The 21,105-nt window shown below is 34.0% G+C and overlaps 3 protein-coding genes and 1 long non-coding RNA gene across 7 annotated transcripts; 3 read left to right on the top strand and 1 right to left on the bottom strand.

Moving 5' to 3' along the window:
- Positions 1-9,236: 9,236 nt before the first annotated feature.
- On the bottom strand, positions 9,237-11,087 carry LOC106314470. Its single transcript, XM_013752337.1, has 6 exons — positions 10,775-11,087; positions 10,308-10,663; positions 10,108-10,210; positions 9,910-10,048; positions 9,415-9,865; positions 9,237-9,323 (listed from the first exon to the last, which is right to left on the bottom strand). Exons 1-6 carry the CDS (start codon positions 11,085-11,087, stop codon positions 9,237-9,239), a joined length of 1,449 nt encoding a protein of 482 aa, XP_013607791.1.
- Positions 11,088-12,413: 1,326 nt separating this feature from the next.
- LOC106315393 (protection of telomeres protein 1a) lies at positions 12,414-14,845 on the top strand. The gene is made up of 9 exons (XM_013753119.1): positions 12,414-12,716; positions 12,825-12,952; positions 13,033-13,293; positions 13,366-13,448; positions 13,537-13,791; positions 13,883-13,959; positions 14,055-14,113; positions 14,195-14,338; positions 14,445-14,845. The coding sequence occupies exons 1-9, from the start codon at positions 12,575-12,577 to the stop codon at positions 14,664-14,666; spliced, it is 1,371 nt and encodes a 456-aa protein (XP_013608573.1). The 5' UTR covers positions 12,414-12,574; the 3' UTR covers positions 14,667-14,845.
- Positions 14,846-15,142: 297 nt separating this feature from the next.
- Positions 15,143-17,217, top strand: LOC106315398 (choline-phosphate cytidylyltransferase 2-like). 4 transcript variants are annotated; one of them, XR_001264589.1, is made up of 5 exons: positions 15,143-15,336; positions 15,653-15,750; positions 15,859-16,101; positions 16,265-16,873; positions 16,950-17,217. XR_001264589.1 is itself a non-coding variant. In XM_013753125.1 (5 exons), exons 1-4 carry the CDS (start codon positions 15,427-15,429, stop codon positions 16,095-16,097), a joined length of 348 nt encoding a protein of 115 aa, XP_013608579.1. In that variant the 5' UTR covers positions 15,144-15,426; the 3' UTR covers positions 16,098-16,101; positions 16,265-16,698. The 4 variants fall into 4 exon arrangements, 1 of the variants encoding a protein (XP_013608579.1); XR_001264588.1 differs by having other exon boundaries at positions 15,143-15,346; XR_001264587.1 differs by having other exon boundaries at positions 15,144-15,498.
- A 1,203-nt stretch (positions 17,218-18,420) lies between these two features.
- LOC106315402 lies at positions 18,421-19,820 on the top strand. The gene is made up of 4 exons (XR_001264600.1): positions 18,421-18,783; positions 18,862-19,103; positions 19,201-19,478; positions 19,773-19,820. It is a non-coding gene; the product is annotated as an uncharacterized LOC106315402 (long non-coding RNA).
- Positions 19,821-21,105: the final 1,285 nt, after the last annotated feature.

Raw genomic sequence — 21,105 nt, 5'->3', positions numbered from 1 at the left:
AAAATTTCTACCGGGTAAAATATATTTTAAAGCAAAAAAACATAATAATTGATAAGTTTGTGCATATTGTTTCAGCGAAATTAAAACTAAAAATAAATCTATAATAATAAAATAGAAGAGAAAGACTCCACAATGCGCCACTTCACCCTTCATATTCATTTTTTTCGACACGTGTCGAGAAGAGAAACAACTTCTTATTCTTTCTGAATCTGTTCGTTTAGTGCAAAGCATTGATGAACTTTAGTTATTTCTGGGCCCTTCCTATTTTCATAACTGCGCTCCGCTTTGGCAGGGTTATATCAGTTTTGTTTTCCCCTTCCTCTTCGACCCCATAACTCTATCGTTTGCCATGGTCTCCGATTAGATTTTCTGTAACACTTTCTCTTTTTTTAAAACACCTGCTTTAACTCAGTCATTAAACTCCACCTCACCTATTCTCCTACTCTGCCTCATTTATTCAGGTTCACGGACGGTTTATGTGACATATACAAGCTTGACCTATAAATAAGTCTTCTGGAATCGACGAAGACCTACACCGTACATATATCTTACAGCCTAACCATCTCACGCATCACCATTATCGGCTTTACCCATTCCAAAAAGTGTTCCCCTGGCCGTTTCTTAATGTTTGTTTGTTTGTTTTTATGGTGCATCTAAATCTGAACAGAGCAGATTATTATTAAATAAAAAAAACAGTTTCACATTCAAATTTGTTTATCTCTGAGAATTGACTCAAGAGATTAACCTTACGCTCTATTATACCAATAGTAAAAATTCTCTTATAATAGGAAAAATAAATCTATTATACGAATGCCACCATTGGAACATCGCCTCATCTCTAAAAACAGTTTCAAAAAGATATATCCCGAAAACTTGCGGCCAAAAAAACGACAGCAACAAAGGTAGCTATTGTGAGAAGCAGTTGAATCTGAATCAATTGATTATGTACATTCTCTAAGAACACAACAAAGTCAGAGACTCAGAATTTTTACATGAAACAAGAATAATATAAAACCAAAACTGGATTTACGCTTGCCTTATCGGCTTAGTGTTGCAGATCATTGTCAATACACTCTTTCAGCTACAACCAAAACATAATAATAAAAAAATGTTAAGCCTTCAAATAAAAACATAAAAGATTTTAAAATTCAATCAATGATATATTGATGAGTGGACCATTATCCTTTACAACACAATTATCTTTACAATACAACTATTTATCACTAATCCTCAAGTAAACAATCTTATTACCTGCCACAACGATTTAAATAAACAAGATTAAAGCGTAAGTTGCAAGATTAAAGAGTCTCCGAATTAGAAAAAAGATTTTACTAAATACATATTCAAAAAATTATAATAAATTTGACTTATTAATATATACTAAATATTTCACATAAGTAATTTTTAAATATTACAGAAGTCATTTTTAACTAAAATAATAAACTTCCCCTTTATAAATTGAAATTCTAATATAAACTGAAACAAAAATATATTATAAAACATCATTTGTTGTTACATAATATGTACTAATTATTATTTATGATATTGTTGAAAATATTTGTCTATTATTTTAAAAATTAAATTTTATAATTTCATCACATTATATTTGATTTTCAATGATTTGGCTTGGAGTTGGTGTATTAATTTATTATTGTGAAAAAATTATTTATTGTAATAATATGAAATTATTACTTTATATTTTTTTCAACTATATGAAATTAGTTATTGAAAAAGTTGACACTCTTAGAAAAAAGCAGCTATTCTTACTTTATATTTTTTCAACTATATGAAATTGAAACAGAAATCAAATAAAAAAATATTGTTAGTGGTCAACTCAAACCAACAAAATAAAATTTACAATATGCGAGGGCTAATAAACAAGGCAATGAAGAACATGATTAGTTCACTCCAGTACAAGCCAAATCATAAGCTGGAAGAGTTATTAAGAAGATGGTTTGAAGTAACAACTTATGAGCAGCTTTTACATCTATATAAGAGTTTTTCGGCTCTTAACATGGTCTGATTTGTATATAACATTCTTTTGATAGTTCGATAAATTCGAAATTTCATCAAAAAAAATTTACCATATGATCTTAGGATAAAAACATATTATATTTCACTCTGCTCGATTTTCCTCCGACCTCTCTCTAAAGTTTTCACAAATAAAAATTTCGCTTCCAGTGGCCGGTGGCTTGCCGCCGGTCACTAAATCTTTTTTGTTTTTTGTTGTAAGATATCTTCGATCCCTAGATCGATTCTATGTATTCCGATTAGCGGATCTATGTTTCTGATTAGCGGATCTAAGCCCCTTTTGCGTCTTAATTCTCTATCCCGTGTGACTGTGTTGAAGCTCTTCTTCTCTCTGGTTATCCTCAATCCTCTTTCTTATGAGTATAAATCTCTCTCCTTTTATATGTTATTGGAGATAGTTTCTCAGACATCAAGGAGGATCGAGCTTTTGGATTTATCTTGGTTGACTTCAGAGGGATTCAACAAAATTGGCATCTTTATTCTAAAGATGGTCCGATATAGGGTCTACTCAAAGTTGATTGAGTTTTTCCCAAAATTAACAATCAGAGTTTGCGGGGAAATTTGACTCAAGAGCATGGTTAATGGCGGAAGTGATAATCAAGAGTGAAAATAATAGTGTTTAAAGTTGAGGAAAAGAAGAATGAAGATGGGTATTGATCGGGCAATCTTGCCGGTGAAGATGTCGGAGCGCCACCGGAACTAGCTTTTTGAGATTGCTAGTCTTATTCCTTAACACGTGTTTTCAGTATCACATCTTTGATTGTACACGTGTAGTAATAGGTTGTAAAGTTGTAACGCGTGTACTGATATTTGTACTCTTATTATCTTGGGCAATAAACTAAAAGTTGACAAAAAAAAACATATTATATTTATTATTTTCAATATAAAATAAAATTCGAATGATATATAATATTTAAATATAAGAGAATTTGCGTCCCATATACACCATCTTTCATCTATTTAGGAAAATAACTATATGTACTGTTCATCACAATTTATAAATCGTATTGCCATTTCGATCCCTAAGGCTATTACCTACTTTGTATCTGACAACTTGATATATAAAGATTTGATTTCCCCTGCATGCGTAGACTAAATAAAAACCGATACTACCAATACCTATGTTTTCGATGAAATATTCCATCCAAGCAAAGAAATTGCATGTATGAATTATTGTAACCGTTCTACAGACCAATCGACGGGATTAATTGCAGATTTTAAAAATTTCTTTTTAAGTTTCTGAATTCTCAATTTACCGGACAGAATTCAGTTTTCTTTACTCAAAGAATCATGGTTCGAGTTCGCCTGGTTGACTCACCCATTTCTTCCGAGTCAGAAGATATGGTCGAGATGATCGAAGTTCCTGACCGCATGTTTGCCGATGGTGAAGAACCAGCTGGCGTACGAGTTCTTGCTTATCACCGTTCAAGTGGAATCCGGTCAATCCTAAGAGTTTTGTCCGATGACGAAATCCAGTTTATCAAAGATTCTACCTTTGGCAAATTTATCGATCTCGCAGATAAACCCACATTCTCCGGTAGTTTTGCTCGATATATTCTTTCAAGACAACTAAAGGTAAACAAGAAGCAGCAAATTTGGTTTCGTTTTGCTGGAAATCCGATTAGATTTTCTTTAAGCGAATTTGCTATTGTCACTGGCTTACCATGTGGAAAATTCCCAAAAAAATCACGGAAAAACAAGAAAGAGCGAAAGGCAGAAACTCAGTATTGGCCTACTCTGTTTGGTGGTACTGGCGTTGTTACCGTTTCGTCGGTGATTAGGATGTTACGAAAGAAAACAGTCGTCGACAAAGAGATTAGAATTAAGTATTCTATTCTTGCTCTGGTCTCCTCTGTTTTGATGCCGACAAATTTGAAGTCTAAGATTCCAAAAGAGTATGTAGAGATGATTAAAGATTTGAACCAATTCTTTTGGTTTCCTTGGGGAAGACTTGCGTTTGATATGCTAATGACTAGCATCAAGGAAAGAGATGAAGTAGCGCTTTGTCATAACACCTTTGCCCTTAAAGGTTTTGTACACGCTATGCAATTAGTAATGGTTGAGGCTGTGCCGGCTCTAACCGAGGTTGTGCAAGAAGCTGGTTCTTCTTCTTCCGAGTCAGACTCAGATAGGGAAGACGATGATCTTCATGAAAAGCGTAATAAGGGACTGACATTGAGTCCAGGACATGCTAGGGATGTTGATCATAAATACGAGGTACAATCAAATCTATCCGGATCATTCTTTATATATAGTAGTTTATTAAAATTTACGAAATGTATATATTTAAAAGTTGATGTTAATAATGGATTTAGGTACCTGCGAAATGTATCATCGAAGATGATTCTTCTCATCATGTGGATAATGAATATGAAGATTACTCCGACGAGGAAACCGATCCAAAGGTTGAAAACGTTTTGCCTTTACACTCTGAAAACATGATTTCAACAATTCGATGTTCAAGAGAGGTTTAACCATGGCTGACGTTGAACGCATGGGTGGTAAGGGAAAGGGTAAGAAGAAAGAAACAAAGGCTGATAAGAAAGCAGTATCTCCTGAAACTGTCTCGGACTCGAAGTTAGTTACGCTTCTGTATGACAAAATGAAACCTGAAATTTCAAGATTTCGTGAAACAAAAAAGAATCTAAATGAAACTGTCAAGGCTGCTACTCAAGAATTCGCCTCAATGGAGTCTCGGGTTGGAACGCTTGTAGAGAATAAGATCAAATCAATGATAGAGTCCATGATGGTTCCAATGTTAAAGCAAAAACTGTTTCAGATGAAGGGAGATATCATCCAAAGTATTGAGACCATGATTAAGAATCAACATCAGGATCCCATTATCAATTCAAAATCCCAGCCATTATCGGTGCAAGACTTGAACAACTCTGACCCGACGTCCAACGATACCGAAAATGTAAGTTCTCTAAAACCATCTAAAAATAAATTTCATAGCCAATGTTTAATGTTCATTCATTGTGTTAGAGTGATATAAATTTCAGCAGTAATAGTCGACGCTCCAACATTTGGTCGACAAATTAATACAAATATTAGTTTTGTTTCCGAATTTATGAGTTATATCCGACAAATGGTTGACATATTGGTTAATATTTTAGTTATCCGGATACAGAATGCTTATTTTATTAATGCCGTTATTTCCGCGTTAAATATCTTGTAAAATATAGGTTCAACCAAGTGAGAACACATATGTTCAGGATGAACCACAACATTTTCCGGAGGGTGATATACATGTAAGCATACCTTTTTGCATTACTAATCCACTCTTTAAATTTGTTATATATTTCCTAGTATGAGTACTAAAATTTTCTAAATATTTGACAAATTTCTATATTAATGCAACATGTTTGAGTAACAGGATTCTCCAACCAGAGGTTTGTCGTCAGATATATCTGGATTAACTCCATCTCCCAGTGTCACATCTATAAAAAATCAAATGGAACATTCTCCAGCATAAAAAACGGTAAATTTTTGGGCCCCAGTTAATGATAGTAGACATTTCAATTAGGTTATTGTAATATAGCTTTGGATATTAACATAGTGCCTATTTTCCATGTAGCTACCCAAAGTCTCCAAACCGGAAGGTTAGAGGTAAATTTTTTTGTTTCTTTGCTGTTAAACTTAATTTTATTCTAGACCGAATGGTTTTTCTTGACATTAAAACTTATATTATTTAGATGGCACTGAGGGATCCATTCCCATTTATTGAGAATCCATCATTCTCGCTTGGTTTGTCTCAGGAAAAAAAACCGGATCACAGTGACGGTAGATCCTCTCAAGAGCCAGAAACAGTCGAAGAAGACAATCAGGATAAGCTCCCACAACGTAGAAAGAGTTTGCGGCTACGAAACTCACTGAATCTAACTTTGCCTCCGTCAACTTTGGTAGACCAGGTACAAAATGTGAAATCCATAGTAGTTTTAAACTTTGTTAGTTTGGTGGTTAAATTAAACACTAGGACTTATCGTTTTAGATTTCTGAGATGGAATCGTTCCCTGTTATTGAGATTCTGTCGTTCTCCCTTGGTTTGTCCCAGGAAAATAACAATGATGACCTGGTGAACGGGTTGGCTGCTGAACAAGTCACAGTAGAAAAAGATAATCCTTTTGATTTACAAGAATGCAGGAGAGGCAAAAGACAAAAAACAGTTACCCATGGCCTCGTTGATGTTTTCCAGTGTAGTCCAGATATATTAAATAGAGCAAGAGAATCCCAAATGGCTGTGTATGGCAAAGCTGATTCTTGGGAATATACTCAAAAGTATACCAAACTGGCCCAGAAGCTGAAATCCCATTTGTAAGTTATTCGATTATCTTACTTCTATCCTGATATATTAATATCTATTTTGTGTCTATTAATCTATTAATATCTATACTAGTGTTATTCATCTTGGAGGGTGTCAAGTTTCAAACAAAGACATTATTGACATTGTCGAAAGGGCCAAGCCATACTCTTCAAAGGTAGTAGAATCTTCTTTGTTATCGTTAAAAAATGCTCCACCTATTAATATAATTCTATGTAGGTGATGGATGTACTCATGAAGCATCTTAGCTTGTCATATGCTAAGCAGTCTCTTACCGAAGAGGGCAAAAAATCAGTATTTTTTTATACCAAGTTTGTTGCCTCTTTGTCTAGGAACTACTCCAAATTCTCCAAAATATCGGCTAAGGAAACACATATGTTCGTAGAATTGTTTGGAGGGATGGTGGACCATCATCCTGATCACTATATTTTCTATTTTCCTTTTAATCTGGATAAGAAACACTGGGTCGACTTATGTGTGGATGCTTCCTCTTGGATCATTACAGTTTTTGATTGCAACACCTCGCTAAGGAGCGAAGCTTCGATGAATTTCGAACTTAAACCAATATCAGAGATGTTTCCTTACCTGATGAAACAAGTTGGGTTGCGAATTTCAAATTCTCAACTGATGCCAATGGTCGTTGAAAGAGCAAAAACCGTTCCGCAGACCATCATATCAGCTGATTCTTCGTTGACGTCGGTTTTGCTAATGCAGACACATTCTCTCTCTGGAATAGAAACATGTCGTTGTATCGCACCCCATATCTTAGCTTCTGAGGCGCAAAGGGTCGCTGTTATGCTCTATGAGTACCACATGAAACTCTAGTTTGTTGTTTATGCATTGAATTTGTAGAATTGTTAACATTAGACTTTGTTTTCCAAGTAAGGATTTTAGACGAATGCGATGTTTGAAAACTGACTATTTTGTTTTCCTAGAGTAAGGATTTAAGATAGTATGTCGTGTATGCATCAATCTAACATAATTAATTATTCGTATTCCGTATATGCAGATTATAGGTATGAATAAGTGAAACAGATTATGAAAGAAACACATTAAGTTTGTTTTTTCTTTCGGTTAAGCTGGATATTATCAAACGCTTCCGATATAGCGAATATTATCCGGATAATTAATCGATATCAACAAAGGATCATTGGAGCAAACTAAGGGGTCGTCTATAATGATAACACACATCTTCGTTAATATGATTGATGTTTATTTGGATATAATTGGACTTTAATTTAACCAATTGTTAACTTAAAACTTCTTAGAAAAGTCAAATTTTGTGGCTTCATGTCTGATGATCATCAAACAACAAATTTCTCCTTTATTTTGGCCGTTGCACTGACAGGTCTAATTGAAGAAATTTGATATCACCGTAAGTGTCAACAATTCAAAATTAGTTGGCTTAAAGTTTGCTGATTGAAATTTAAACAATTTAATACAATCTATGTTAACGAGATTAGGTATTCTGCACCTTATATAATCAACCGCCTCTCCAGCTACAAAAATGAATATCAAATATTAGAGTGGTGAACATTATATTATCCTGAATCAATATAACTATTAATGGGAAATTTGTAAACATAAAGGTAATAGAGTATTGTATTTTGAATTCCAAGGTAAGATGTACTGGTATTACATCTTGGCAGAACCACATTCACCGACAATTGTAACTAGTTCGAAACGATTATATTACATATGAAAAAGATAAGTTTGGGACATACAGACACGACACAAAAGAGGAAGACAAACATAACAATCGAAACAGAGGAAATCCTTGGGGGGGGGGGTGGTGGTAAGCCATCGCCAAGGGTGTTTCAGGCTTTAGTTTATAACGGTCTCGGATAATAGTTTCCAAATCTTCGAAACTCTCATTCGGTTTGACTAACACCGTATATCCGAGATCGCTCGGCTTTCTCTGGAAAATCCAATAACCGTTGTCGTTACGCTGCCATGCTCCGTGATATAAACTCACACGCAGAGGTGTCGACATCTTAAAAAGAGAGATTTTAGTTCTTGAGGTGTGTGAGGAAATAGTATTGAGTTTTCCTGGATATATCGGCAAAGAGATTAAACAAGTATGCAGATAAGATCGAAATTTTCAATATGTGCAAATATAATAAACATCTTAGCTGGCTACTCTAGTATAGATATCATGATAAGATTCTAATTCTAGCGCATATGACAAAAATATTCCATCACATGCAAACGAAACAAAAGCATATGTTATTAGTCATACACGCGCCTGACTTGGACAAACCTCCCTTGAGTAGTCTAATTATATGATTTATGTTTTGTCATATTGTCATATTAGGTTAGACATTAAGGAACCTATAATCATGTTTACTTCCAAATACAAATTATTAATTCCTACACTATAGTTTATTTATTATTAACGGGTGTCGTCACCAATTAAACTCGCTATAATTGTTTTATATATATTGGATTAGATAGATATCCTCGGATCATATACAAAATATTGCAATAATCTGATAATGTTGACAGCATACACAAACAAAATTGCATAACATCCAACGAGAGGTTTTAGTTGGGAATAGGAAATATGAATTACAAACGTATTAGACTCTAGGAGGCCCAAACAACCCCCAAAACCATGTATAATATGTTACTATGCATAACCGGATATATATAACATTCCCTCGTTATGGATATATGAATTGCAAGACTAATAAAGAAAGGGATTTCATTAATTTATTTAACAACCGGTGTTCCATCACAACTTCAGCTCTCACGCCATATAAGTAATCACATATTAGATATTAAACAGATAGTAGTTTTTGTCTTAACAAACTTAGTTCTTTATCCTTCATCTTTCCGTACAACTCCATCACCGGGAATATCCCTTTCTTATTAGTAAGACATCTTAACTGATAGGGGTTTTGCATGTTGCACGATTGTGACCACAACCTTTGCAACGACTACATACAGTTCGTCTTCTTGGTGTCTTCATCTATTGAACAATACAAAATAAATAATTAATTCAATGAAAAACATATTAACCATAATATAATTAGACATTATAAACAATTTAAAGTACTTACACGAACTTCGCCACGAGATAGGAAACGTTTCTTGTGTGGACGGCCAGGGGGACGCCTGCTAGACGGAGGAAGCATATCTAACTCGGACAATTGACCAGTAAGTTCTATGATATCATCGGTATCAATCACTGGAGCGACACTACCCACATAGGCAGCAACCATTGCATTCTTGGTGTACTCTTCAGCTACCAATGAGTCGACTTTTATTTTGGCTACGATGGCCGCTGCTATTGCATGTTGACAAGGAATTTCGAGGAGTTGAAACTCAAAACAACTACAAAATCGTTTGGAAATATCGACGTGGAAAGAATATCCTTCCTTGTTTCGTACTTCATACTCCAAGTGTTTTATTTTCTTCACTTCAAAACCTGCCGAAGACTCGAAATTGATGGCGAGAATTTCCATTACTTTCGGTGTGAATTTGTCTAAACTTGCTGAGATTGTTGAGCCCCTAGCAGAAAACCAAGACATTAGCTTTGCTCTGATAAATTCTACAAGGGCCATATAGGGTATTCTCTGGCCTCACGAAGCACTGCATTCCATGATTCCGCAACGTTACTCGTCATAATATTGTATCGACGTCCGGGGAAATGGGAACGCCCCCAATGCCCAAATCCTATTCCAATTAGATAATCTGCACAAGAGGCATTGACATGTTTTATCTCATTGAAAATCTTGTAGAAGTCAGCCAACCTATATGTCCTTCCAGCCTTTGCAAACCAAGAATCCTAGTCTCTTTAAATGAAGGATGCATGCACAGTGTTTCGCTTCTGGATAAACCTGATGCATTATCCGGCTAAACTTTAGATTTCTGGATATAAAGATATTATCCTTAATACACACAATTTCCGGATATAAAAATAGTTATGTAATATTATAAAGCCTTTACTTACCTTGGCCAATCCGTAATAGATGGATGAATGTCTATCAGATACAAACACTATATTGTTTGTATTTGGAATGAATGCTTGTAACTTTTCGAAGAACCACTCCCACGAGTTATCTTTTTCTCCGTAGACGATAGCAATGGCTAGTGGAAACACTTGGTAATTGCCATCTTGGGCAGAAGCAGTTAGAAGACACCTAGCATATTTTCCTCTCAAATGGGTTCCATCGACAACTACAACTTTTCTCATGTACTCAAATCCCATAATAGAGGCACCCATAGCTAGAAACATGTATTTAAACATGTTTCCTATGTTGTCCTTGTATTCAGTTTCAATCTCGGCTAAAGTTCCAGGGTTTGCTTCTGCTTGTTTACGGAGGTAATCAGGAAGTAGATTGTAAGAGCCTCATGAGTTTCCTTTGGCATTTTTCAAAGCAATTTCCCTTGAACGCCAAGCCTTCCAGTAGGATATACGGACATCGTGGTCTCCTTGCATGACTTGATGTATCTCTCCAGGCTTTGGACCACCGCCACTACCATTGAAACAAGCTTTCATCATCTCTCCAACAACATGATGTGTAACTTGAGACTGATAACCGGATCTATCGTCCACGGAGCAGGTGTGAATGGGATCGAGTTTTCTTATCTCGTAGATGTCCGAGTCTGTTAACTTTGTGGCGTATGCCCTCCACTGACAGTTGGAGCTAAAACACCTTAAAACCATTCCATTTGGTGCTGATCTGATGTTACGAAACCGGAACTTCTTTCTAATTGCATATAAGGCCATATGCAATTTAAATTCATTCCGGTTTGTAAATACCATTCCAACATAGAGTTCGTTGTGTTGGTTTGTTGTGACTCCTACATTAATTAGCACGTTCAGATATTAGGGAATTAATATTGCAAAAGCTCACAATATAAACTAATATATGTTACACTGAAGATTAGGTTAAACATATCCGTTTGATATTAAACATTAACAAAAATTATTAAACATATCAGTTGACGTTTAAACATTACCAAATATTGAAACCGATCACCCTTTTACAAACCAAAAAAACAACCATCCCCGACACACGATAAACTTAGCCAAAACAACACTTCCTTCCCCGAAATCATAATAAAAATTAAACCATAGTAATAGGTAACCTAGAACACACCACTGTCCATGGAGTCCTCTGATGAAGAATCATCAAGATTTATCACCAGATTATCATCTGCATTTGCCGGATTAGGAATAAGCCCCACGGTTGCTGAGATGGGAGGCGAATTATTAGTTGCGGGAATAAGGTCAACGCTTGCGGAGTTCTGAAGCATAGTTTCGCCATTGTAGATCACGAGAGTATCCTCAAGAACACCTATATCATATAATAGGTTTTATGAATAAATCGAAATATCATTTCTTTTTAGAATAAATACATATAACAATAATACATACCTTCCGAGACAACGGGGTTATCATACATTGGTTGGGTGTTGGAAATATTGTCTGAAACATTTTCCCAACTAAGAACGACATTATTTACTTCATTGAGATCAGGAGTCGAGTCGGTCGACGAGTTGGCATGATCAGCGTTGATGGTGCCATTTTGTTGGAGCTGCGAAATATTTTGAGACATGAGAATATCGAGATCCATCTCGTCGGAATGTTCTTCGTCCTTTACATCGTTGTCATTTTTTGATGCAATAACTTCTTCCCAAAAACTAATGCCATCATCGATTGGAGGGAAACTTGGCTGGACAATAACCAAATCTTCATCCACAGCAAATTGGACGGTAATCCCTTCATAGTATTCCATTGGTGAATCTAGAACAAAATTCAAAATATGTCATTTATAGCCGGTTAATTTAAAGATAATCCAGCAAAAGAAAATTTTAATTATATTTTACCGTTAGACACGTTAGGTTGAGTAATGTACTTGGAGTCTAATGCAACATCTGGTGATTTAAATCAATGAAACATTTGGTTAGACCATAGTTATTAAATGTAAGCTACATTTATTATAATAATATGTGAGATAAAAAATTAACATTTTGACATGTTGCGGTAGTTTTCTATATTTATATATTGGAGTAATAAACTATATTTTGTATTAACCGTCGATCACTTTGGAAATGATGAGTCCATTTGTTGGGAAAGGAGATTCTTGATTTGAGGATGAACCAATATCAACAACTCCATAATTTAGCTGTTCCTTAAGAATTTGTCCCAAAAAAAAAAAAGCTGCTCCTTAAGAAAAAGAAAGGGGTTCATTTGGCTTGTTTGGGAAGCAGATGGAGAGGAGGAAGAAGAGAGAGAGTGACTTCAAATTCAAGCTGGTGAAACTAAAAGACGCCATTAACCTAATCGACCAACAAGTTAATCTCCTTGGTATCGTTCTTGACCGAAAAGAACCCAAGCTATGCCGCAACAACGGTAACATCGCCAACCCCCAAATGCTCCTTTCTTCTTATTCTCCCAGATTTTAGATTTTGTTTTGTTTTTTGTCTCAGTCTATCGTTTAATTGCGTACTATTGTGTCAGATTGGATATGTACGCTTAGTATAATCGATGGTTCCTACGAAAGACCTGGCCTTACTGTTAATGTATTTAGCAATAAGCGTGAAGAGCTTCCGAACCACGATGGGATGATTCTGTTTATAAACATCAAGGTACATTTTGCTTCTGTTTTGTTGCTTTTGTCTTAAAGAAGATATAAAAAAAAACCATTTTTTTTTTAATTTGTCTGTAGATGAAATCTTATGGTGGTGGGAACAGAGTAAATGCTGCCTGTAACAAAGGGGTTTCTTCCTTTGCCTTGTTTAAAAGACGAACCGACGAGGCTTTTATCTGTTACCAACGCACCTCCAATTTTCGCTGTGAAGAGAGATACAAGAGTTCTATGGAGGAGCTAGCCAAATTGTTTCCTACTAGTTGCAGCCTTGATCAAAATCTGGAGTTTTCATTTTTGAGGGAGATCAAGGAAGGAAAACCCTTCAATCTGCTGTGCAAGGTAACATTTGAGTCTTTAATTCAACAAAGCCTTACATCTGATCTAACCTTGTTTTGTTTTCTCATAGTGTAGATCCTCCTCCATGTCGTCAATGAAGAAGAAGACATGAGCACCATTTTCGTTTGGGATGGAACTGATGCACCCCCTGCTTCTATGTTAGCATTCCAACAAAAAAAGTTTTAAAACTTTTTAGCTATCCATATTATATGCTTACTCTTTCTTCTATTTGGACCTTTTTAACAGTGGGTTTAAAGACACGTCAGCTGTTAGCAATCTCTCACTTCTCTCAAGAGATACATTGCGCAGCTTTCCCACTGTTGGAACCATATTGAGACTCTCTCTAAGTAATCATCTGTTATATGGTGTTAAACCTGGTGACTGGGTGAAACTCTACCAGTTACTTTGTGTTGTTGATAAGGGATCTTGGGTAGCTAGTGTTACGGACTCCACAACGGTTACTCTAGCACATGATGATCATTTAGTAGAAAAGATTATGAGGTTAGTAACTTCTTTTAGTCTCTCTCTAACTTGTGTCCCTTTCTGCGGCTACCCCCAATAATCCATGGATGTTATGTTGACACAAAACTAGGATTTATGATAAGAGAATCACATCAAAGTTTGGGCACATTCCGTTTTGGTGTTTTCCATCTCCTCCGGGATTTACAGGTTACACTGCTTTTAAAAAATAATAATCATAGAAAGATTACTTGTTTCGGTAGTGATAAGGATTAAAAATGTCTAACATTTTGTTTTTGCTTCAGAAACAGATGACGATCAAGCCCCATTTGTTACACTCAGAGACATTATAACTTTCTCCAAGGTAATAGTGTAACCGATTTTTTTTTTTTTTTTACATTATATTGAATGTAGTAGAATGAAAATCATTGTTACTTGGATACAGGTTACATACAAATACAGATGCATTGTTCGAGTCGTATCTGCATTTCGTTCGCAAGAAGAGGACGAGAATCGTCATTACCGAGTTTTGTTGACCCTGGAGGATCCAACAGCTACTTTGGAGGCTTTCTTATGCGACAAAGACGCAGTTAAATAATAATTAAATAACATTTCGGTTTATGCATCTAAAACAGTAAACATAGATTAATCATCATCTCTTATAATCCTTAAAGTAGAGTTTCTTTTACTGGCAGGAGTACTTTTGGGGCTTAGGGTTACAGAACACAGAGATGTTGAGGAAGCAGTGGAATCAGTTGCTTGGAATAACAAGGGAAAGCTCAGTGTCTTTGGGTATAAGAAATCCACCATGGATCGAGTGCTGTATCTTCTCCTATTATACCAATAAAGCTGACCCTTGGAATACAAGATTATACAAAATATTTGGCACTCGCCTTCTTGATTTAGAAGCTGTTTAGTGGGTCAAATCACTAGAAATTTAGGTATTTAGACCATGTTTATAAATATAGGATGTTCTTGACTTAGCTGTCATTGAGACCATATAAAGTAGTGGCAAATTTGTTTTAAGTAGATACTAGCTGCAAGGGATATGGTCTATAAAAATGAATCAATCTGGTTTGTGGTTACAAACCATTAAATCAGACTTTACATCACCGGAAACAATTAGTCTCAATGCAGAGAGCGCTTTGGGAAGAAGCACCACCGCAACTCTGCTTTTGTTGAACAACTAATTTCATATTCAAAACATAAATAGGTATCAGAATCTATCTATCTATATATATAAAATAGACTTTCAATCACTCTTGGTGCTGCCAACAAAGACGACACGTCAGAAATAGGAAGCTTCCTGCGTTGACACGTGTCTATGTAAAAGAAACGCTCCGTTTCATTTAAATTAGATCTAATGGGCTTAAGTTTGTACTGTATTTTCGGCCCATAATCCTAATCTGATAAGGCTGAAAAGTGTGTCCTTCTCTCTTCTGCCTGCGACGGCTATGGTGACGCTAGAGTTTCTTCACCGTTACTAAAACAGTTTTAGTTATGGTTTCTTGGTGTTTAATCCCAAATCTGACGCCCACTATATTTATACCCCCTTGAGTTTGCGTCCTTGAAGCTCTGTCGATTTGGGTATAAATATGTTCGTATTTCTCTTCTAGAAATCATCCTCTCCTCATCACTCTTCTCTTATCTCCTTAGAGTATACTAATTCACTGTTTAATGGCTTCCTCGAGGGTGGTCTTCTCCGATTTGAAGTCCAGCCCACAGAATAGAAAGAATAAATTTTACCAGGTTTAGATTTAACGTTTTTTTTTTTTTGTTTTGAGTTCCACAAGAGGTTCTGCAAATCAGTTAATTACGCATCTTAGTCTTAAAGAGATATTGTGTGTTTGTAATGATCATGTTGAGCAAAAAGTTCTGCTAATGTCTAAACAAAAATTTTCAGATCCAAACTGTAAAACGGCTGCACAACGAGTGGATAGAGAATACATATCGATGGGTCACTGGATTTCTGGAAATATTTGAAGAAGGTTTCATAAGAAGGTAAGTCAAATTGTGAAGACACTTTCAACTAACAACACATTTACAAGTTTATACTAATGTTCTGCCCAAGCTTTGATTCTAAATAACAAAGACCTTAAACGTTAACAGGGGACTGCAATCAGAGGGGGTATTCAAGAGAGGTGAATCAGAAAATTCCCAGAAACAAACTGGAGAATGGTGAGTATGACGACGCAGACGATCAATTCTATGAAGAATATTTTGACCATGACTTGGGCAGGGATGAGTATAAAGATGAACGACACTATGCAAGGGTAAAGATGTTGAAGAAGAGGAAGAGAAAACTGTTAAGACGGATGCAAAAGACAACAAAATCATTTCACTCATGACATGGTTACTAAAATCCCTTACTCTCTTACTCTATCTCTCTTTATCTAAGTAGAATGCATCTACTTGGCATATAATATCAAATGTTAGAAAGGAATCAAGTGTTTCTTTCTTAATTTCGATGAGAAGATCATATATGGTGTCTTGACCATGATCTCTTGCTTGACAGGAAAGGAAGTGAAAAAAGCATTGTGCATGATAACGATGATGCAGTAAGTCGAGAAAATCACAAGGTCTTGAAGAACAAAATAGAAGGTCAACCTCTATTCATATGTCACGGTTAGATCAAGTGGGGATGAACTAGACGCCATGGCTGAGTCATTGCCCAGGGTTAACTAGAAGGGTGGTCGGGTCAGTTACATGATCAAGCCAAGGTTCATGAGCTTCAAGCCATGTTTGCAGGGGAAGCAACATATATAACCCACTACTCTACAATTCTTGGTGCTTAGTTTAGTTGTTTCAAGGAAGCCAATAGGCTTCTCAAGCATTAAAAAGTGATCCTTGAGTGTTTGTTTTAAGATATGTATTTTTGGTCAATGTGTTTAGAGAAGCTTAATCAGTTTTGTAAGATTTTTTTTGTTAAGAAAGAATAAACTTCTATTATATGTCACGATTTTTTCTGGAGTAGGAAGCATATAAGAGAAGTGTAGAACAGTTGGTGAAGCAATAGAATGGGTTTAGGTCTACAAGAGGAGGAGATTCGCATATGGGCTGCTCGGGTTGTAAAATTTCCAGTGGAGGAGGAATGTGAGGTTTTGGATACATGAGCAACACAGAGGTAAGAACTAAGACAGCATTTGCTCTTGATGATTGAAACAACGTGATGTGTTACTAATGCAATTGTATTGTTGCAGGAATTGGTTATAGCTTGGAGACTTGACATATATATATATATATATACATATATATATATATATATCTACATTTATAGACATGTGAATATTGTGGAGTGACTTTTCTACAGAAATTTATTAGATTCCTATAATTTTCACATTGAGCTTCTGTGCTTTTTGTTTAGTCTTTGTCCCAATTAGTAATTTGTTATCAGTCCTTTTTTTCTTTGCTGTAAAGTGACAAAGACAATATGGAACCAAAACAAGAAAGAAAGAGATTCGTGTCCCTTTTAAATATATAAACACTTTGTAATTTCAATTTGGGTAGAGAAAATAGAAAGTTGTTTGAGGGAACATATTAAAATTGAATAACTAAAGTTGGTTTTTGCCGTCTTTAAATTCAATCTTATTTTAAGGTGTTTCCAATATGTTCTTCTCCGATGCCAAAACATCAAATCTAAAATTTAAAATTATATTTACATTACAGATTTTAATACTGATCAAAACTAAATAAAACTTTGATTGGTTATCTATGTAATGTTAGAAATGCATTTAAAATGTATGTTGTCTATTAACAAAATTAGTAAAATGTAAAAAAAATGCAAGTCTACTTTTTCGCTGACAAAAATATAACAAAAAACTTAAATAAGTTTTCAAAGAGTTGAGAAGCTTAGAGTATACTTTCTAAACATACATAAATAAATTGATTTTTTTTTAATAAGAGCATTCTGCTAAACATAATTATGCCCCACATTTTATCTCACAATGGAGTTTTAACTTAATATTTCACATGATTAAAAGGGTCGTTGCTCACAACAACCACAAATTCAATTCAAACATGATAACATCTAAATCATTGTTCTAAAAGGGTCATTGCTCACAACAATCAAACAAGTATCCATTTTTGTAAAAATAAAAATATACAAAATACACCATAAAAAATTCAAACATCAAAAACAATTGTTAAACATGAATTAGCCTAACTGAATGACAATGTACCCAAACCACGGGCTACCTTAAATGCCACATCTAATTCTTAATGTATAATTAAAACATAGATTACTTAACAAAATAAATCATCTTAACACTTTTAACCAGAAAAAAATCATATTTTAAAAAAAGTAATATTATTTTAGAAAATCATATCTAAATTTTCCAGATAGCATGATTTATTTAGTATTCAAATACAATAACATGTACAAAATTTAACTAAAATGTATATTTTTAATTAATAAAAAAATATTAATAATTTGTTCTAACTATTTAAATTATTTTTTAATTTTGATCCCGCCGGTAGAGCGGGTCGACCCTAGTATATATATATATAAATAAAGTGGACTTGGGTCTCTCCGCAATGTGCCACATCATCAGGAAGAGGGGTGCAATTTCTTCCACGTGGCGATATTTTTATGCTGATTTCCGTCGAGCTTCCATGAAAAAGTTTGGGTTACATGTTTTGTTCGGATTAAATCGTTGGGCTTTATTTATTTTTTTTCTGTCAAGGCCCAGCTCATATTGTTTTGCAGGTAGAGGTGGAGAGTCTCCCGACTCTTCACATATCACAGCCTTCGCGTACGTCTTTGTAACGGCTTCAATTATCTTCAGGTTATATTAATCCATCCATTTACTCCTATTCTCTCTAACTAAATCGGCCATAGCATCCTCCTCTGTAATAGACTGCTTCACCTATCAATGTCTCCACTGCTTGGGATGAACAGTCCTACCAAAACCGAAATCCCAAATCCCAAAGGTCTCTCTCTCTCTCTCAAGCATCAAATCCATCAGTGGCAGAATTTGTTTACTCTGCTCGCCGATTTAACTACGCCGAGCAACGACCGTGTTTTATTAAAGCTTTGTACGTATTTAACCATTTTGATAGTCCGATCATATTTTTTTTTTTGTCAAAACCAATGAACCTAGCATCGATTCTCAGGTTACACAGAGCTGCTCACTTAGGAATGAATCAGTTCAAGGATGTTATCAACGTTTACTTTATACGAAGGGGCTTGCCATTGATCCAAGCAACGTAGCGTACACAATCATGTTTGGCAGACCCTTAAGGTTTTGTGTCTGACACGCCATCATGGATCCATTTGGATGTGTTGGAGAAACTAATAACGGACTATTCAGCGACATGTTTTTTTTTGTGAAGCCACTTGATTTCCTAAACATTTGGTAGTGGATCCATATACACCTTAAGAATATCAAAACTTTATATGAAAGACCAGATGGTGATGCGACCTCTTGGAATTTTGTTGAATGTTCTTTTCAGGATTTAGGCGGGTGAAGCAGCGGTGGATCAGGAGGATAAGATTGTTGTGCCTCCAAGGAAGGAGCATGAGGTAGAGAAGAAACAAGAACCGAAGCATGAACCTGAGCCGGACTTTGGAGAATAAAGAGAGGAAGATAAAAGCTTTGAAGGAAAAAGATGGAGAATTCGGCATACAATGACTTCAAAACACTATAAAGAATTACTCAAAGCCATGGAAATTATTGTTGAATATATATCTTTATCACAAATCATCCTGCTGTAATCTGGAGATGGCAAAGGTATAGTCTTTTGTATATGTGTATAGTTTTTATGTAAATTAGTCTACAATTTTTATGTCATTTGTTTGGTATGTGTGGTTGAGTCTAAATTTGATCATGTTTGGATTCAGTATTATTAGTGAATCAATGTATAGTTCTTATGTATATTAGTCTATATTGATTTGTTTGGTACATGGTTGAGTGTAAATATGATCATGTTTGATTCAGTATGATGAGTGAAGGTATAGTTTCATGTAGTCTACAGTGATTTGCTTGGCTCAAAGTTGAGTCTAAATGTGAATTTGCTTGATTCAGTATGATGAGTGCATCAAGGATTGTGATAAGGCTGTTGAAAAAGTCTATGGAACAATCTATATGACGCTTTTAATTTTTTTATTAAGAAACAATATACACATGTTTATAAATACATTTATAAATATTATATAAAAACTTAACTATGAAAAATAATAAAGCACACTTTAAATAAATTTCATAGAAAAATGTATATAAAACAATTTTCTATTATATTATCTTAATATTATTAAAAAATAAAACTAATTATTAATAAAGTATTCATAGTAGTGTATAGCATAGTATAGTAGTGTATATGTACTGAGAAATCTATGTGATATTAAAATTATGTACTTATAAGAAACTATAAATACTTTAGTAACAGTAATTTTACTTTTATAATACAAACAAATAAATAGCTAAGTTCAAAAATAACAAATTTATAAAAACAATGTAAATAGGAAATCAAATAATATTTTAATATTATTAATAAAAATATTTTTTACGAAATTCATCTTTTTCTTAAAAAATATTTCAAACTTAAATTAAATTATTAAAGCAGACTCGCGCGTAGCGCGAGTAAAAAATCTAGTTTTGATAAAAGTTGAGCCCGTAGATCTGATCTATTAATTAAGGATCTTATTTTTATCAATTAATAACAAGCCATAATAGAACCACTTAAAAAATTAGTCAATATGACATATTTAATTATTTAAATTAATAATAAACTAATTATAAATTATTTTTTTATTTTTTTAATTATAATAAAATCTGTGAGAAAAAAATTTTAGTTAAAATTTAACCAAAATCTTAGTTAAAATTTTAAATATTTTTATAAAATAACACATTAATAAATTCATAATTAGTAATAAAATATTATTATAAATCAGTTTTAACTAAAATTTTATTATAAAACAAGAAAATAAATTTTTTATGTTTTTTAAATATAAATTCTATAGTTATATTATATATTATATAAAAATAGCAGTGTTATATGACTTAACTATGATTTTTTTATTAAATAGGTAAATTAAAAAAATATATATTTTAAAATTTCATTTAAATAAATTATCACTCATCATAATCGGTTAAAATTCGTAAACTATTTTTTTTTATACGAAAATAAATGTATTAACATAGGTTAAACTTTTATATCTACAACTATATATTATCTTTTTATTTATTTTGAAACTCTCAAAAATATATTGTTTAAAAAAATTTATATACAAAAATATAATAGTATATAATAACCTTTAATTTAGTTAATATATATATATATTTTAAATATGTTATTAGTAAACTATGAATTTTAGTAATTCATTTAAAATATTAATGACAAAATCAAATTTGAATTATA

The sequence above is a fragment of the Brassica oleracea genome, chromosome C9 (genome assembly GCF_000695525.1).
Source record: "Brassica oleracea var. oleracea cultivar TO1000 chromosome C9, BOL, whole genome shotgun sequence".
Taxonomy (NCBI): Eukaryota; Viridiplantae; Streptophyta; class Magnoliopsida; order Brassicales; family Brassicaceae; genus Brassica; species Brassica oleracea.
The sequence above is the reverse complement of the archived record's forward strand: the minus strand, read 5'-3'. Positions and strand labels throughout refer to the sequence as shown.

What these genes read in the sequence shown, in the direction of transcription:
- LOC106314470 (XM_013752337.1), bottom strand. Translation starts at nt 11,087, where the DNA reads ATGGCCTTATATGCAATTAGAAAGAAGTTCCGGTTTCGTAACATCAGA. An exon ending in GCAAGGAGACCACGATGTCC is followed by an intron (nt 10,664 to 10,774) that starts GTATATCCTACT and finishes GTAAACAAGCAG; the next exon opens with AAGCAAACCCTGGAACTTTA. An exon ending in AAGGCTGGAAGGACATATAG is followed by an intron (nt 10,049 to 10,107) that starts GTTGGCTGACTT and finishes CCTCTTGTGCAG; the next exon opens with ATTATCTAATTGGAATAGGA.
- LOC106315393 (XM_013753119.1), top strand. Translation starts at nt 12,575, where the DNA reads ATGGAGAGGAGGAAGAAGAGAGAGAGTGACTTCAAATTCAAGCTGGTG. An exon ending in CAAGCTATGCCGCAACAACG is followed by an intron (nt 12,717 to 12,824) that starts GTAACATCGCCA and finishes CTATTGTGTCAG; the next exon opens with ATTGGATATGTACGCTTAGT. An exon ending in TTAGTAGAAAAGATTATGAG is followed by an intron (nt 13,792 to 13,882) that starts GTTAGTAACTTC and finishes ACACAAAACTAG; the next exon opens with GATTTATGATAAGAGAATCA.
- LOC106315398 (XM_013753125.1), top strand. Translation starts at nt 15,427, where the DNA reads ATGGCTTCCTCGAGGGTGGTCTTCTCCGATTTGAAGTCCAGCCCACAG. An exon ending in GAAAGAATAAATTTTACCAG is followed by an intron (nt 15,499 to 15,652) that starts GTTTAGATTTAA and finishes AAAAATTTTCAG; the next exon opens with ATCCAAACTGTAAAACGGCT. An exon ending in CAGAAACAAACTGGAGAATG is followed by an intron (nt 15,928 to 15,988) that starts GTGAGTATGACG and finishes TGACTTGGGCAG; the next exon opens with GGATGAGTATAAAGATGAAC.